The 18,266-nt window shown below is 54.6% G+C and overlaps 2 protein-coding genes across 13 annotated transcripts in view; both read right to left on the bottom strand.

Annotated features, from left to right (window-relative positions):
* Positions 1-160: 160 nt before the first annotated feature.
* GET4 (guided entry of tail-anchored proteins factor 4) lies at positions 161-14,320 on the bottom strand. 5 transcript variants are annotated; one of them, XM_057487484.1, is made up of 10 exons: positions 13,258-13,678; positions 13,006-13,052; positions 9,732-9,810; positions 9,361-9,439; positions 8,710-8,859; positions 6,117-6,255; positions 4,713-4,853; positions 4,532-4,607; positions 4,278-4,350; positions 161-455 (listed from the first exon to the last, which is right to left on the bottom strand). In XM_057487484.1, the coding sequence occupies exons 1-10, from the start codon at positions 13,357-13,359 to the stop codon at positions 370-372; spliced, it is 972 nt and encodes a 323-aa protein (XP_057343467.1). In that variant the 5' UTR covers positions 13,360-13,678; the 3' UTR covers positions 161-369. The 5 variants fall into 5 exon arrangements, with proteins under 5 accessions (XP_057343467.1, XP_057343466.1, XP_036788810.1 ...); XM_057487483.1 differs by having other exon boundaries at positions 9,361-9,442; positions 13,258-13,675; XM_036932915.2 differs by lacking the exons at positions 13,006-13,052; positions 13,258-13,678 and adding an exon at positions 14,069-14,320 and having other exon boundaries at positions 9,361-9,442.
* A 1,000-nt stretch (positions 14,321-15,320) lies between these two features.
* Positions 15,321-18,266, bottom strand: part of SUN1 (Sad1 and UNC84 domain containing 1) — a 66,418-nt gene continuing 63,472 nt past the window's right edge. For all 8 annotated transcript variants that reach the window (XM_036932890.2, XM_057487493.1, XM_057487492.1 and 5 more), the window contains 2 exons: positions 17,213-17,305; positions 15,321-17,073 (listed from right to left, as the gene is read on the bottom strand). In XM_036932890.2, the coding sequence (XP_036788785.2) occupies positions 16,960-17,073; positions 17,213-17,305 (207 nt within the window). In that variant the 3' untranslated portion in view covers positions 15,321-16,959. The remainder of the gene's footprint in view (positions 17,074-17,212; positions 17,306-18,266) is intronic.

Below are 18,266 nucleotides of genomic sequence, written 5' to 3' on the forward strand. Positions count from 1 at the left end.
GCACCAGGATGTTCCTGTGGGGTTGGCTCGCTGGAGGCCAACCCCACTGCCCTGAGGGCGCAGCTCCTGATCTGCGGCAGGGACGGCACACGGGATGAGCATGCGGCAGGCTGCGCCCAACGCCGCGGCGCCCTCCCAAAGCAAGCCAGAAACAACGACGGGAGAGGAGGCGCGGCAGGCCTGTGCTTTATTGTGGTCAATCTGGAGGTACACGGAGCGGACGCCAGCACAGCCCAGCAGGCCCCACAGCCCACGGCCAGTGCATGTCAACAGGGACGCCTACGCGCAGCCACTGCAGCCTCAGAGCCGCAAGCCGGCTGGGTGAGGCCCACGCTCCAGGGCTCACGACCGAGGAGTTCTTCATGCAGGTCAGTCGAGCTCAATGGGACTGCTGTCATCCTGGCTGTCGTCGCCCTCCTGCTCCGAGGAGCCCATGAGGCTGCTCAGAAGGTTCCCTGGAAGCAGACGCACGGCGCCATCAGGGAACAGCAGCTTCTCACTGTTCGGGCCCCACCTGAGAAATCCCACCTTCCCGGGCATTCCAGGAACAGCCTGGCAGCTAGAATCTCTCCAAGGGAAAGGCACCTGGTGCCCAAGGAAATGCTTGGGATGTCTGCTGAGCTCTGACTCCACGGGACATGGCCCAGCCCCCAGGGGCCCTTGAGAGTCATCACAGGAAGATTGAAGTCAATTGGAGGCTGTCAAGTCCCACACACAGTAGCTCCTGAAGTGGTACAGAGTAAGACTGCACCAGTTTCCAAGGCTGCACAAAAATGTCCCGTGGGTACTGGTACTATAGACTCTGCTGCTTTCTACTCATCCAAAGAACAAAATCACATCAGCACAAAATCAAAGTTAAAAGTCGCCTTAGACTAAACCCCACAGAAAACATGAACAACGCTCTCAGGACAGACTGGGCCGAGAGTCAGCAACGGCGTAAACCTGCCGACCTGCAACCTCTCTCAGGCCTGGGAGGCATAGCCACTCATGGGGAAACCGAGAAGGCTGATGCGGGGTTCTGAGGATGGGCACCCACCAGGAGCTGGGGCATCTGTGATGAGGAGTGAGGCCTCAAGATCAAGCTCGACAGACATGAGCTCAGGAAACTAACTTCCAAGCCCAGACGTGAACACACGGACACCATGTGTTCAGGTGGATGTTAGCCTGCACAGACCCAGACGACCAGTCTTCACCTCACCTTCCACTGAAAATATTTCAGACACAGTTTACAAGTAAAAAGTCAAACTTGTTTGAGGAGAAGTAGCTTTCAACATGATTTCAAACATGTGGGGGTCTCCGTGGGGCACATCTGGCCATGCTGACTGAGGTGATGCAGGTGGGTGCCCCCTGGAGTGGGATAGCAGGAGCACTGGCTGCCATAGCTCATCAGAGCAGAGCAAGGGGCCTCAGGGCTGCACTGGGGAAGCCTACGGGACACTCCAGGAGGGACTCACAGCAACCCTCCCCAAACTTTCCAGAAAGCCGAAAAGGAGAGCGGGCTCTTCCTGACTCGCCTACGGGGCCAGCACAACCCTGGTACCAAAGTCAGACAGAGACTCCAAAAGGAAACCATAGCCATGTGCCTTACGGACACTGATGTGAGGACCCTCAATCAGGTATGAGCGGACACAAGGCATACACCATGGCCAGGGGGGATTGTCCTGCAATGTGAGGAGGGCCCAGCATGGAAGTGAGCCAGTGTGACACATGGTAGCAGAACAGGACAGAACACGTGACCTTCTCAGGTGATGCAGAAAAGGCATTTGACAAAATTCAACACTTTCATAAAAAAGTTCAGCGAACTAGGAATAGAAAGAAACTACATTCAATTAATAACAGCACATGTGAAAAATCCATAGCACACTTTATACTTAACAGGGAAAGACGGAAAGCTTCTCCCCCAGGACTAGATTCAAGACCAAAATGTCAACTCCCACTGCTCCCATCCAACACAGTGCTGCCTGCCCTAGCCATAGCAATTAGACAAGAAAAAGAAATGGAGGGTGTCCCGACCAGAAAGGAAGAAGTGAGACCATCTCTGCACAGGACATGAGCTTACATGACGTGTCCACGAAACAACTGAGCTAAAAAAGTAAGCTCAGCGAAGCGGCAGGATTCAAGTCAACACACAAAATCAGCTGCATTGCTACTGACAGTGAACGACCCGAGAGGAAATTACAAACAGAATCCCATTTATTATATCACTAAAAACAATAAAATATGTAGGAATTAAGTTAACTAAGGAGGTGAAAGCCTTGTACAATGAAAACTACAAAACACTGCTGCAGTAATTAATTTGACATACATAAATAGAAATGCATCCCATGTTCGAACTACAAGATTAAGTTATTAAAAGTGTCAATGTTACCTAAAACAATTTACAAGTTCAATGCAATCCCTATCAAATCCCAAAGATTTTTTTTTTCAGAAGTAGAAAAACCCAACCTAAAATTAATATGGAACCTCTAGGGACCCTAATAGCCAAAACAATCCTGGAAGAGACAAAACTGGAGGGCTCACACTTTCTGGGAGCCACAGAACCACAGCAGCTGAAACCGGAGTCCTGGCCCAGACACACAGACCAGAGGAACAAACGCTCAGGCACCACGAAGGGCTCTGACAAGGGTGCTGGAACCATCTGGGGGGGAGGGTGTTTCCGCCCATGCAGCCGGGCAGCTGGAACCCAGCGCTGTACACAGAGGCCGACCTGAAATGGACCGAGGGCCTAAACCTAAGGTCTAAAACAATGGGAAGAAATAGGACAAAAGCTTCAGGATTGAGCAGTGGTTTCTTGGACTAACACCAAAGACACAGGCAACAAAAGAAACAAGAGAAAATGGACTCATGAAAATAAAAAAATTGTGTGCATCACCAAACACTATCCACAGAGTAAGGAAAAAATGGGAGCAGAGCAGGGACACACAAGCAGAGCCCAGCGGGCTTCCAGGGAGCGGAATGGCTCCGCGGGACACGGTGACAGGCGCACGTCGTCATATGCAGTCCAAACCACAGAAGATACCACCACGGGTGGGTGACTGAGACGTGTCCACATGGACCCATGACTCGAAAGAGGCAGCATCAGGAGGATGCTGGTAATGGGACAGGGCTAGGGGACAGGGGTGTATGCAAATCTCTGTACCCTCCTCTTAATCTTGTTGTGAACCTAAAACTGCTTTTAAAAAGTCCTAAAAAAGGCAACCAATGGATGAAAACATTTGCAAAACTTATTTAAGGAACCAGCATCCCAATGGTGCAACCGCTATTAATGGTTCGTTTGTTCAACGATTAAAGTCGAAACTACCAGCTTCAAAAGCAGGCAAAGGACTTGAATGGACACAGACACGAGTGGCCAGCAAGCACACGGAGGGGGTCACTGGACTGCCAAGAAGGGATGCCGCCCTCACACATCCCACCCAGATCACAGCAGGTGGCAAGTGTTGGTGAGAACGCAGAGAAATGAGCCCTGGTGCACCAGTGGGCCAGCAGGGAGGCAAGTGGTGCAGCCACCATGGGAAGTGGTATGGAGGGTTCTCAAAAAATCAAACACAGAATTACCATATGACCCAGGACTTCCACTTCTGGTATTTACCCAAAGAATTCAAAGCAGGGAGAGATACTGGCACACCCATGCTCACAGCAGCGTCACACACAGTAGCTCAAACATGGAGATGGCAAGCACACTTGTGTATGTACACACAGCCAGTGCTCCTCAGCCCTACACGAGGAGACAGGGGCACCTGCCCCAGCCTGGAGGGACTCCGAGGACACGACACTCCATTGTGACACGAGCCGGTCACAGGAAGACACACACTGCGACCCACCTCCGTGGGGCCCCTGGAGGAGCCAGAGTCATAGGGACAGTGCATGGGAACGGGGACAGGGATGCTCAGTGGGGACAAAGGGTCAGTCCTGGAGATGCTGGAGGGGCTGCTGCACGGCAGTGTGATGTGCTTAATGCCCTTGAGCTGTGCACTGAAAATGGTTAAAGTGAGAAACTTAACATTATATATTTTATCACAATAAAAAAAAGAAAAAAAAATTTGGTCTCAATTCCATGGCCAATGGAGAGGGAGCCCGGAAGATCCTTACTCACCGGGGAGCAATAGTCCCCAATAGGCTGCCTGGGAACATGCAGAGAAGAAGACCAGCTGCCGACGAGAGCTGTAGAGCCTATTGGGGCTCCACTGCCACCACGCCCCCAGCGCTGCCCACTCCTCTCCCTCCCTGCAGAACCCAGCACAGAGCCCAGTGGAGCAATAGGCCCTGACCCCGCTCACCTAGTAAGCCCCCGTAGGAAGATGTCTGCTTGGGCGGCACTCCGAAGAAGAGCTGTCCTATCCTGTCGAGGTACTGCAGGGGGCAAAGGGGGCAGGTCACCGAGGGGATGATGCACTGGATACATAGGCCACAGAGCCACCAGCGCAGGCCTTCCCATCCCCACAACTCAAGGTCCAGTTCTGCTGTGTGCACTGCACTGGGCCTGTACGCTTCCCTCCACTCCCCACACCTCCACCCCTCCCATAGGCCTCACCTCGTTGTACATGGGGTCCCGCCGGAGGGACGGCTGGTACTGCTCACACAGCACCGTGAACACTGTCAGCTTGCCCCTGGAACAGACAGGAGTGGGCACAGTCTGTCTTCAGCCAAAAACCAAACAGTATGAGGAAGCCCTCACCTCACCTCACCCCATCACATCCTCACTCAAAACTCACCCATCTACAGCCAGCAGCAGAAACCAAATGAAGTTGAGCAGGGGCTGCACGAAGGGAGGGCCATTCTCGATGGACGGGTGCTTCTGTGTGTATGTTGTGAACACCACCGACGCGCTGCTCTTATTTTTTAAACAGAGAAACCTGGACATGAGAACACCCTGGTGAGTGGGGATCCTGAATGGGAATGGGGCTTCTCCCAATGTGTACATGAACATTCAAGAGGATATCCTGCAGGCACCCAGGGCTGCTCAGCACCTGCCAGACACAGCTCTGACTTCAGCCCTGTGCTCTGCAAGCTGTTCCCAGTGAGCCACGGAGTTTGCATTTTCACAGTTCACAGGGGAGACACTTGGGCTGGGAAGGACAGTCCATGGCCACTGCCAGGAAGAAGGCAGCGCTCACCATCTGCACCAGTTGGCCCATGGCCCCAGATGTCAGACTGGTGCGGGCACAGGCTGCCTCTGCCCCATGGAAGGCGTGCCCTCGGCGGCACTCCCTGGGCTGTGGGCTCAAGAACCTCTTTTTGGGCATAAAGATGAATCAACAAGAAGGGTTATCTACAGGCAGCACGGGGTTCAGTCCAGAGATGGCTGCACATGTGCCACAACACCAGGGTCAATGACTTTGGGATTTCAAAAAATGTTTCATTTTCAAAGTCTCAAACGTCAGCAAAAGTTAGGTAGCAGGCACAGAGGCTCTGGGGCACAGTGAAGTACAGGGACCACTCCAGGGCCTCTTCGAATTCACAAACACACCCGAGCCCAACACCCACCACCAGGTACGTTTGTGGGATGAAGTGAATGTATTACATGTGAAATGTTTCCATCAGGAAGGGAGGACAAGCTCAGGCTTGGAAAAGGCAGAAAGCCAAGGAGTGAGTCGGGGGCATGGGAGCCAGTGGGGAGCCACTGTCCAAACCTTTCTGTGTTACCTTATGTTTCAATACTTTTGAGGCAAACTGTCAGAAAGGAAAAAAGGATGAGGAGGCCTATAGACAGAGGGACAGAGACAAGAAAGATCTGAAAAATGAGATACCACCACATACTGGGATGTGTGGGTGCATCAAATATCTGCACAGACAAGCAGCCTTTGAGAGCAGGCTCACTGCACATTCGTGATGCTTCTTCAACTTCATTACCCACGCGTGTTCTACTGACAGGCAGCTGCATGACAAAACCCCACGCCACGGGGGGATAATGGGGAAGCACAAAGCCGATGGTAAGGGCAGAATGCTAATGGACACCTTTGTTCCCTCCTCCTGCGGGGCAAGTGGAGTTTTACAGATGCATGGACAGCCAACATCTGTGGCAGGGGCCACACTGAGCCCAACCCCTGTGGCTCCAGGGGACACTGTGGGGGCTCAGTGGCTATCTGGAACCCAGGCAGAGCAGCAGGGGTACATACTGTAGGACGGCCTGGGCCACAAACATGTCCACCTCGCTGCGGAAGCCCCGGGCCGTGGAGTACTCGACCAGCATGTGCGCACAGCCCTCGCCATCAGCCGAGTGCAGGAAGTGGTACCGAGATTCACAATAGTTTTGCTCTAGAAGACAGAGAGAAGCCTGTGAACACAGCCTTCATGTGTCAGCTCAAGCCGCCCACCGATGTCTGCCTGTAACCGCACATGCACACGCACGTGCCACACACACACACACGCGCGCACACGGCGGCCCAAGAACACCTTGCCTCTGGCTACTGAGAGCATCAGGGCTGCAAGGGGCAGGTCTCCGGCCTAATGAGCTGTGCCAGCTGCCCCTGCACCAGCGTCTGCATCGGCAGGATCCCAGGACCTGCACAGATGGCAGCCCCAGGCAGACCTGAAGAGAAGGGTAAACCCACACAGCCTGGTAGACAAGGGCCTTCCTCGTGGAGCGACAGCTGGGACCAGGCACATGACCGACATTCCCAGGTGGCCGGGCGGGTCTCTCTGTCATGCCCACACTGGGTGTTCACCCCTGCAGTGCCCCCGTAGAGGCCAGACTGTCCCCACTTAAGGTGGGTTCCCTGGGAGCTGGTGAGGAGCACAGAAGCTCAGGCCCGAGCCCGCATCCTACAGGGGCTGGGGAGCACCTCCATCCCTGGATGCTTCCTCACCCACGTCCCTGGCTCTGCCTGTGGAGAAGACATGCAGCTGCAGTGCAACCAGTGTCCCCAGGACACAGCTGTTGGTGAGGCATGTGTCACGTGCAAGTGGGTTCAGGGCCCGCCAGCCTTCCTAGCATCAATGAGCAATGCAGGTGCTGCACAGGCCTTACCCTGACGTGCTCCCCCCATTCCCAGCTGCGAAGCTGTGGCTGCCCCACCGCGCTCCTTGGCACCCCCAACAGTGCTGCCTGCCACAGTTTTGGTGCCATACCCAGGGTGCAGCTGGCATCCGGCGGGTGCAGGACCGTGGGAGAGGTTGGCAGATCCCCAGGGCACCCAGCACCTGCCCACCCCGAGGCCCCGGCCTGCCCACAGGCAACCCCACAACCCTCTTGGTGGCACTGCGGATGCTGGGTGGGAACCACCCACACACCCGTCCCACCCCTGTGTGCACGCCTCAGGTAAATTGCCTGCACCTTCATTCTGAAAATGGGACACTAAATACATATGGTTTATGGCTTCGCTGGGCATCCCTCAGCCCACTAGCACATGTGCCCCAAGACACAGGGCCACACCCCGTTTTCTGCCGGGCGTCACCCCACAGGCTCCACAAAGGGGTGCCAGACACATGCTTGCCAGTGCACAGGCTTGACGTGGGCATCCCCAGTGCAGGCGCTCCAGGCGCCCTCTGATGGGAGGCGAGCAATGGAGGGCAGAGGCCTCAGGCCTGTGTCCACCCTGCCCAGCCGGCTAGCCCAGGATGGCCACCCCGAGGGCTGCCTGGGCATAGGCACCAGACAGCACCCTGACCAGCAACCCAACTGGTGGGGACAGCGACACCAGGCGGAGGTCGTAGGACAAGAGGAACTGGCCATCAGCCCTGGGAAAAGGCCTGGTCAGGAAGGGCAGTGCACACACAGAGAGGGTGGCCGTCCCACCTAGAGGTGCTTCTCTTCCACAGCCACTCTCTCTCGGCCTGCAGTCGGGAGGGCACTTGGCCACACCCGGTGGCAGAGTCTCCCTGACTTTGTGGTCCTCAGATCTTTTTGCGTTCCCTTAGATATGACCCCTTCGTCTCATACTGTCCCTCTGGGGTGAGGGCAGGGCCAGCAGGCCAGCACCCAGCACACGAGGAGCCACAGCAGAGAAGGGCATGGGGATGGGGGCTGCTCCAAGAGGAGCCAGCTGGCCTGGGTGGCCTCTGAAAGGTCGCCTCATGGGAGTGAGACTGCCCCTCTGCACCCCGCCAGGGTACCCAAGCCACCTCCCGTCACCTGGCCCCACCCAGGGCATGGGGAGGATGCCGCAAAGGTGCTGAGGGCTGGTGCACTGAGCCTGGCAGCATGGAGCCACTTCCTACATGAGGCCCTGGGAGCGCAGCTCTGTAAACCCACCAGGTACCTTCCTATGCCCAAGAGGCCAACAGGACTCAGGGTGCAAACCACGCTAAGAGCTGTGACCCTGCCCTCTGGATGAATGGTCCCCACCAAGTCTTATGGAGAAGAGAGCTAGGTGCTGCAGCCCAGGACCCAGCCACATTCCAGCTGCCACATCCCAGAAAGCACCCTGTGGTGGCAGGGAGCATGTTATGTACAGGGAACCCCAGGGTTCCATGGAGAGCGGCAGGTGAGGCAGGGCAACAGCACAGCTGTTACCCCATGGCCCTGGGGGTCCTTCTGTGGGCGAATGATTTAGTCAAGAGGGCACAGGCTAACAGGCAAAGAAGGCTGACAGGCAGAGAAGGCGACCCTGCCACTTGAGAACGCGCCATCTCTCAGCAGCCGTGGAAGATGCAAATCGAAGCCACGGGGGTAGGGGGCATGAGGAGGGACACCAGCTCCAGGCTCTCCAGGCCCACCGCCTCTGGGGAGCCCTTGGGACGCCCACCTGCCCATGCTTAGCACGTGCCTACCTTTCCACAGGGTGAGGGCCAGGAGCTGGTGGAGCCGGGGGTGGCCCAGCTTCCCGGATCCCCCGCTGGACCACTTCAGGGCTCGGGACACAAAAGCCACTCGCTCTGGAGAATTTGGATCCATCAAACTAAACAGTTTAGCCAGATTTTCTAAAAACAACACAAACACAGACCTTTATGCTACTTCAGTCCTCTGCACAGCACCACATAGTCGGTCAGGAGCAACAGTGACTTCACTTCAAGGGAAAGCTGAGAAGTGGCTGGCCTGGTGGTGGCCCTGGTACGCAGGGGGTCCCAGTGCTGTGTGGGCTACCCCAACTGACCTCTCTGCTGTGGGTCGCCAGCCACACACTCCCACTGGCCTCATGGCTCCACCTGTGCTGGGGAGCCGGTCCCCAGCGGAACACAGCCTGGGCGGCGGGGAGGTACAGCACCAGAGTGCAGAGTCCAGGAGCAGGACCCCTCCGTCTGTCCAGTGGGCCAGCTCACGAGAAGGGCTTCCCCAACTGCATGCTTACCTAACGGGGCAGGCCGGCAGCCAGGTCTCTGACAAAACAGCGCCCCACCTCGCCACTGGCTGGGAAGCCAGTCACTGTGGCCAGCACGGCAGCTCCCGTGGGGGGGCCTCAAGTGCACAGCAAGAGAGCTCACCCAGCAGTTCGTCAGCCACCTCCACTTCCGCCTTCTCCAGCGACTCCAAGACCAGCATGGACAGGTCTGCAGCACTGTTCTGCTACAGAACATGGAGATGAGCAGACATCAGTTGAAGAGGCAGCTGCTTGGCTTTCCATGTGGAAATCACGCACACCAAAGCCGGGAACACGATTCTGAGCACTGAGGTCAGGCAGCAAAATGGCTAAGCAACCCGGCTGGACATGCAGCACCCCAACACCTAGCGACATGAGGACACACAACTGGCTGCGGCCAGTGCCAAGGGTGGCCCGAGGTCATCCACCAGCCTCCCCTGGACACCACTGCCCCACAGGCCCTGAGCAGGGCAGGTGCAGAAGAAGCTTCCTCACCTGGCCGTGGCTGAAGAACAGCAGCGCTCCTGAGACCATGAGCTCCCGGGCCTCAGCGTGCCTGCCCTGGGACATGTATCTGCAACAGAGAAGGTGGTCAGGGAGCTGGGCATGGCCACTTGCCACCTGTGCAGGTGCCTGAGCCCAAGCTGGTGGCAGCGGTTCTCCATATTAGCTGCTAAAGGATGGTGTCTGAGGGCACAGGGAGGACTCAGTATAAACCATCCTATGTGCACACACCTGCTCCCGAGATGGACTCAGCGCTGTGCTGGGTCCCCAAGGCCCGCCCCCCCGTGTCCTGTCTGTCCAGGCTCTGTGGTGTGGGTCCCAGGGCCCAGTCTGCACAGTGTCCCTGCCATCAGCGCCTCGGGAACCAGTAGACTGCCCGCTGCATCAGAACCGGTGGGGACCCTGTCCGCACCCAAACCAGCCAGGAGCCAGAGGTGGCACTGCCCCAGAGCACGTCCAGGTTCTGAGTCAAAGGCTGTGGTGACCCCTGGCGCCAAGCACGGGCCTGGCCTGGGTGGCGGTGACACGCCCTCTTCACCAAGAACCACAGCTCAGGACCACACACCATGACTGCGCCTGTCATAGAGCACAGGCGCAGGACACCAGCTTCCTGGGCTGCCAGGCCAGTGGGCAGGCCAAGGACGCACTGGCTGTATACTCATCTCGGCGACCATCACACAGAGGCAGAACCAGCCAACGAATCTGTACCCAAGTCACAACAAGCCCCCAGGCAACCGGCAGCAGCAGCTGCACAGACAGGACACAGCCTGGGACCAGTGCCCTGCAGTGCTCAGGGCTCAGGGCACAGCCACAGGGAAGGTCCTGTCCTCCACCCGGCCAGACACCCGAGGAGCACACAGCCCCTGCCCATCAGCACGTGGTCATACCCTGACGGGAGGCCCCATAAGAAGACCACCGTCAGTCTGCAGCCCTCACATGGTCACCCATTGCTGCCCTAGCCTCACCCCATGGGCCCTGCCCTGCTCTGGAGAACCAGCAGTGGGAACGTGCAGCCTCAGGCCTCCTGCACGGACATGCACAGAATGTAGGGCTCATCTGTGCAACAGTCACACCAGCTCATCTCTGCTCACGTGTGACACAGCAATGTTCTAGACTCTTCCATCTGAGGCACAGCAGGAGACAGCCTCTGAGGAAACCAGACAAGGTGAAAGAAGGCCCTGAAAGGCAGATAAAGTAAATTCCTGGGACAGCAGGGCCTGCCCTCAAGGGTGATGGTGGCCCACTGCTCCTGACATAGCTCTGGGGGAGGGACACAGTATCAGGCTTGCCAGTCACTCCCCATCAAGCCCGAACCACTTGCAGCTGATCAAGGAAAACTGGGAATAGATCGGTGAAGGCAATTAGGAAGGCACCTGTCCTTGTGCAGAACAGGAGCAGAAAGGGGCTGGTTTGGGGGGACTGGTCAGGGATGAGGTGCGCCCAAGGTCTCAAGGGCCTAGGTGGGGAGGCAGGGCCCAGCCATGCAGCCCTGAGCCCTTGGGTCAACACCGAGGTGCCTTCTCCAAAGGGAGGGGCCTGCTGCTGATGGGGCAGGATGTAGAGCTGGAGCTCGGCAGCCAGCAGCCCAATCAGGACATCAGCACACGGCACCTGCATGGCACTGCACCCGAGCCGTTACTCCTTCACTTTGCTTTTAAGTTTTTTTAAGAAAGCAGAAGACAGAAACAAAGTATTACTATGAGTGACGACTACAGTGCAGTGTCACGTGAGGGCATGGCTGTGCTCAAAGCCTCAGCCGGTGGGGCCATGAGCTGCCAAGGCTCCAGTGCCCAATGGCCTTGAATCAACAGGCACATTGACCCCCAGCTGCATCATGCACGCATACTTGCAAGGACACGTGGTCTAAGTTTGTCTTTTCAAAATATGTTCATTTGATTAAGAGACAAAACATCGACACTCCCATGCATCTTAAAAAGGCCTCAGGCAGATTCGGGGTGCAGGGCCAGCAGGGGAGCTCCTCAGGTGGCGGCCACAGCATCAGGCATAGGGCCCTCCGGCCACCTTGCACAATGGCCCCTGAAGCCACAGGGCATTAGCGATGGATACTTAATAGAGCAGCAGAAACCCTGCAGGTGGGATACGCCCACCCACCGGGTCCTGGCAAGACCAGGGCCTGCCCACGGCCACCACTGCGACAGACGGGACAGCCTCCTGCTGACCGACTGGAGCCGGGACATTGCCACTCCTGTGGGTACAACCCCAAGCCCAACCCATGGCTGGCCCACTCCCTTCCCACCTCCCTTCCTGCAAGTGAATGACAACAGCGTGAGTCGGTGCGTTTACCCAAAGGGTGAAGGGAGAGGCAAACCGCAATCGTCCAGCAACAGAACATCACTTAGAAATAAAGTTGGACTAATGATACGCGTGGAGGATCTCAAAATAATCATGCTGAGTGAATTCAAAACGGCAGATAAAAAAAGCAGAGATACCACATGATCCCACTTATGCAAAATTCTCTAAGATGCAGATTAAACTATCATGACAGATCAGTGCGTGGGGGGCCAGAGTCACTTGGGTAACTTTGGGGGTAGCGGGTATCCCCACCACCTTGACTGGCGGCAGTTTCACAGGTGTTCACAGATGTCAAAACTCATCAAACTGTGGGTCTCATGAAAATAATCGTATGTGTGAAGACAGACTGTGAACTGGAGGAATAGGACCACTCCCGGCTCTTTTAGGTAGGTCTCCTGATGGCCATTGCTGAAGAGGTCCACCATATTGCCCGAAGCCAAGAGCACGTCATCTACTTCACACAACTGTGAGGAGGTGCAGGAGCACCCCAAATAACTCATAAGGAAGCCAAGGCTCAGACAGGTTCAGCAAGGTGTCTTGGGTCACAGGTAAGATATGGAATTCAGACCCAGGTCAAGCCAAAGCTGGAGGAAAGCCATGAATTCAACCCCGCCCCACGCCACCAGGCAATACACCCGGAGCACAGGGGTGAAGCTCTTTGAAGCTGACAGTCATATTCCCATATGGCAGTCACTGCAGAAAGGGCTCAAAACAAGGGACACTGTGTTTATGCCTGGGAAGGCCCAGTTTCGCTGATTAATCATGGGGGCAAATATTTATATACAAATCCTCAGGGAACAGAGACCACCAGGCGACTCTGGAGCACTGCAAAAGCTCCCATCACAAACTTCTCTGATAAGCTCAGCTGCCAGATGCAGGGCAGACGTTACAAAGTGTAGCGCCTATTCAGATCTTTGGCTCATTCCCTGAGGAATAATCAACTCAGTCCTACCTGGTCCTCTGGGCCACGAGCCCAAGCCTGGTCCTGGGCGCGACGTGCTACGTTTAATCCAAACATAAATCAGCAAATGCCTCCAGAGCCCAAAACACTGACTCAACTTGCTATTTAAAAAAAATTTTTAATCTAGGTCTAATGGTTCAAAGGCCAGACCCGACTGTCCTTAAATATCACACCAAGCTATGGTATTGTGCAGTTTAGAACCAAAAGGCGCCCCACAGAATGGATTAAATACTCTAAAATCACCTTTAAAACATATCCAAGTTCTAATGAATGGCTCAGTTGTTTTTCTGGCTTGGGCCAAAAAGGATCACTTAATACGTGTAATTTACGGGAATGTCTGCACATGTAAAAACCATCTAAAAATTATAGCAGTAGCTGCACGACAGCAAAAGGATTGCGGCACAGTGCTGCCCAACAGAAAATTAACGCAAACTACACGGTACACAGGAAACTCCCAGGGCCACACGAAAAAGCAGGCACGTTTTATTTCGAGCTAGCTACTCGAGCGCCGCTTGGGCGGTGACCTGAGACCCGTAGCCCGGCACGCTGGGCAGAGCAGGTGACACCAGATCACCGGGTTTATGAAAAGCGCTGATTTAGTAACAAAATATCATGCGCGGGGGTGGCGGCAGGGCTGGAAAGACAGCGAGACCCGGTTGACCCTCGCGACTGGATTCCCGGGGAGGAAACCCTGAGACCTCACGTGGGGGCCTCAAGCCTCCGCGGCTGGGCGGCTGGCGGTGAGCAGGGAGCTGCGGGCCCGGAGCCCGGAAAGGGCCGGCCGGAGATCCCGGGACAGGGGTCCGGGGCTGAGGAGAGCGAGAGGCTGGAAGAGGACAGGCGACCGGGGTAGAGTTCCGGGTCCGGGGCTGGGAGAGGCCAGGAGGCCGGGGCAGGGCCCGGAGCCCTCCGCCAGCCCGCCGCGGCCTCACGGTGACAGGCAGCGACGCGGGCCAATAGAGGTGCGGGGCGGCGCAGGACGGCCAATGGGCGGCAGCCTGGGGCGGGGCGCCGGGCCGGGCGGAAAGCCCTAGCAGGCGGCGGCCGCGGCTACCTGAAGAAGAGGGTCCGGTACATCTGGTGCGCTTCATAGTAGTCTCCCTTTTCCACGCTGGCGCGCAGCTTGCCCTCCACGCGCTGGACGCCGCCGCGGTTGCGGGCGCCGTTTCGGGCGTTCTCCTGCTCGGCCATCGCCGCCGCCGCCGTCGGGCCGGCGCTCCGCGCAGGGCTGACGCTGTCGCAGGCGCGGTCAGCAGAGCTTCTCGGCTTCCGTCCCGGCGGCTGCCTGACGCCCTCTACGGCGGCCCACGAGGAGCCGCGCGCACCCAGGGGCGGACGCGCGGCGACCACGAGACCGGGGGGGAGGCCTCGGCGGGGCACGCCTACTCCACAATGGCGGCGGCACGTGACGGCTCAGTGCCGGCGCTCCGCAGCGAGAGCCTTTGCGGCGGGCGGCCGAAGCCCAGAGTGCGGGTTACACGTCCTCGCCCGGAACAGCGGGTCCGCAGGGGGAATGGGCGGTGGCAGACGGGGAGAGGATGGAGCAGGGGCGGGAACAAGGTCGGGGACCGCGCTCACCCCTCCGTACCCGTTGCAGCGTCAGTGGGTTGCAGACTCAAGATTCATCAGAGACCATTTGTATGAACAAACGTCCCTAAATCCGGCCGTTTAAATCCACGGGATACTCCCGTGCACCTAAAGAGAAACCTTAGAGCTGGTAAATGAAGCTTTTTTATTGATACGAGAGCTTCCAAGATACTTTGGTTGATTTAAAAGGGCAGGCGCACAACCGTGCCTTGAGTGCGCCACCAAGTGTTAACAGACGTGCATGTCCCCTTAGGGGACGAGACACGGGGCAAGGGGTGCCCCTACAATCAACTAATGGCGGAGGGAGCCTTCGCAGCGACCGCCCCAGCCTGGCGCTGCCAGTGTCCCCTGCCTGCCGCTTCCCAGCTCAGTTCTGAAGAGCAGCTTTGTCCTGCCCCCGTGACCCTTCCCAGGGCCGACCTCACAGCAGGCCTTGTGTCAACGTGGTGGACACATCCTGGGTTAGGCTTGGAACGGCCTTGAGTGACAGGAGCCCTGATGACGGTGGAAACTTCTTGAGACCCATCTCCTCTTTTCCTGACTTCCTCCGTGTCAGGCAACCTTCTCTACCCTTCAAGTCTGTTTTCCAAGTGGACTTCCCTACAGGAGAGGTGCCCAGGGACCCGGGTGACACAGCTATGGGAACAGTTACCATGAAATGGTACTGGGAACAGCAGAAAACGTGTCCCAACACTCTCGTTGGGAGAAACAAAGCAAACTGAGAAAAGAAATACACTTTATTATTCACTTGAAACAGCACATGCACTTTTAAAAATTAAAACTCTTTATTTAAACATTTCAATAGCATCTTACCAATTTGGTGGCAGCCAGAGCAGCACTACCAAAGACAAATATTTTGAAAAGCATTTACAAAAATACATTGCACAAAGTCCTATCTTGCATCTTTAAAAATAAATATTCAAAATATTTCCATCCCAACTCCCAAATTTAGTTTTATATAGGAAATTCTGATTTATATATTTATACTGTAATATATGAAACATCTGTATATATTTTATTCCAACTTAACTGCATAGGCATTAGTTCCAATTCTAAGTGGAAAAAAATGCTACTTCATGTAGTTTTTGTATATTTGAGGACTGTTGTGCAGTATACATAAAACTCTTCAGAAATCCAGTCAGCACCATTTTTTCTTTTTCTGAAAATACAACATTTATGGTACACCAAAAAATTCTTAACCCAATAAAACAAGTAATTTTTAAGGTAAAACATCTGTAACATAAGTGCCTTGTAGATATCTCATGTATAAAGTCTGCACAGTAAAAGACTAAATATTTATTATAACCAAAATGAGTCTCACAGGAATTGAGAATGGCTGACAGTAGTAATAAAAGGCAAACCCCAACTAGATCCAGTAGAAAGTGCTGCTGTAAGAAAAATTACAATCATAAAATGTAATGGTTTTATGAATTTGCCACACTGTCAATACAACAAAAACACAAGCCTCTGAAATTTTAAAGCATGTTAGTGTTCACTTTTCAGCAAATTCCAAACAAAACCTGAAAACATCCAAAAGGTCGGATTCCTTAGTTCCTATTCCATCCTGTCAAGTGAATGCTCCGGGGTAATGCCAATGGGATGAGCCCAGCTCAGACCTGAGAACTCTTTACTATTTGTTTAGATCCAGACCATCCCCTTTCATTCAGAACCACTTCAACCGACGAAGATGAGAAACCCTCCCTTATTCCTGAATGGGTGTCAACACACCAATCCTGTCTTTGAAAATCTTCCTCAGGAGGAGGAGCAAACTGGCAGAAAAACACATTTTGTCATTTCTTCACCTGGTGATAAAGTAACTACTGGTGCTGAATCTCACCCAAAAGGAAGGAGTTCAGAACTCTGAAATTTGGTGACATTGTTTTTCCCTGAAAGAAATGGTGTGCTGGATTGAACAGATGACATATATCCACCCCCCAAAAGTCCTGACAAAGGGTCAGTGAAAGGTGAAACATAAAAGCTTCAAGAACACATCAAATCTTTTAGCTTCATTTGCTTTGTTCCTGACGTCCAGAAAATACAAATATAAAGAGCTTTATGTTCAAAACCAAATCCTCAAAACAAAGTGTGAACCACACATTCAAGTGACTGCACAGAGATGCCTCTCACTAAAGGATCTCTGTGACCCCACGCATTCAACATGCAGTATTTTCTGTGGACTTAATAGCAAGTTGGGTGCCAGAGCACAGACTGCACCAGTCCCCAGGACCCACTGAGTGCAGGCCTTACATTTATTGAGGGTGGCGTTATCCTGTCTCCACACGCCCTCACTCTCAAGGGGCCCCAGTGTCTCAGGCTATCCCAGTATATACAGACACACAGGAGCAGGGAGTAGGGTCTTTACTTGGCGGGCTCTCCATGAGCTCTGAACCGATAAAGACATGTGTATTCAGGATGGCCCCAGTTGGAAAAAATCCGAAGCTCCACTATTTGGAAAGCTTGCTCTTGCCTTTTCTGAAATCAAGGGAAACATTACACTGTGTCACATTAACAACGAGGCCTGCCCAGGGACTGTGGCCAGCTGTGTCCTGCTGACACAGGAGCCAGCAGGGGACAGGGAACCCACCAGTCTGCGTGATGAGGCAGCCCCTACCTGTGCGTAGAACATTTGGAGTGACTCCCCTTCCTGGTCATACGTGAACCGCCCCAGAAGCTGCCCTTCTTCTTGATACTCATCCTCTAATCCCTGAAACCAAAGTCACAAAGTCTCTAAGAAATGCAGGACCGACACTGAGCAAATCAGTAGTGTTTCCCTCCCACCAGCTGGGGAAGCCACTCTGTTAAAGCAGTGGCAGGTCTGATGTGTTAAGGCTGTCACTCAAGCTGCAACAATCCTGTGAGGCAGGGATTCTCTGTTCCCTCAGAGAGCAGGAAGGCTGGGTGCCGGGCACACCAACGTGAAGGAGCAGGGACTGTGGGGGGGTCACTCCTTTCCCAAGTGGCCTCGGCTGCCTGCAGCGCTGCCAAGGGGAACCCCCGGGCAGCTGATGCGCCGGGAGAGCCAGACATGGTCAGTCGAGTGTGGGGATGAAAGTGGGAGGCGTGGGGGGTGGTGCCAGGGCTGGGGAGGGAGTGTTTTGTAGGGCAGTTTCGGTTTGAGAAGATGGACAGACTCAGGAGTACAGTCAAATAAATAAGGAGGATATGAAGATGCCCCACTTATCCTGAAATATGGAAAATTGAAATGTTCAACAAAAGAACTGGTAAGGTCAACACGGGTTAACTATGTACCAGTATTTTATACTATTTAAAGATGTGTATAAAGAATTAACTGCCATGGAAAAATATGATAAATTTGCTTTTTTAAGGCAGGAAACAAAGACTTTATGAACGGTGTTGTCTAAACTGTATTCTTTAAAGGGAAAAAAAGAGATCAAGCAATGCCACAGCGTTAAAGGTGAGTCCCGGAGGCTGGTGGGGCCTTAGCTGTGCTCTCTCACACTCCTTATTCTTCCCTGTAGATTCACCATCACAGAGCTGTGAGAACTACTGCAGATGAACAGACCGGAGAGATGAAATAAAATTGTCCAGGTCAGGCAAGCTTACCTTCATCTGCCTCACAACACACACAAACTTCCCAAAGTTACCCTCCTGGGAAAGGACTGGACTGTTCCCCTCAGCATTTACTCTGCAACTCAAGAGTATCA

Source organism: Manis pentadactyla, chromosome 10, assembly GCF_030020395.1.
Source record: "Manis pentadactyla isolate mManPen7 chromosome 10, mManPen7.hap1, whole genome shotgun sequence".
Taxonomy (NCBI): domain Eukaryota; kingdom Metazoa; phylum Chordata; class Mammalia; order Pholidota; family Manidae; genus Manis; species Manis pentadactyla.

Bases quoted from the DNA above. Each gene is read 5' to 3' on its own strand.
- GET4 (XM_057487483.1), bottom strand. From the start codon at position 13,359: ATGTGCAGACATTCCCGTAAATTACACGTATTAAGTGATCCTTTTTGG. The intron at 13,053-13,257 runs GTGATTTTAGAG...GATTAAACGTAG, and splicing joins AACTTGGATATGTTTTAAAG to CACGTCGCGCCCAGGACCAG. The intron at 456-4,277 runs GTGAGCGGGGTC...GTCTGCTTCCAG, and splicing joins TTCCTACGGGGGCTTACTAG to GGAACCTTCTGAGCAGCCTC.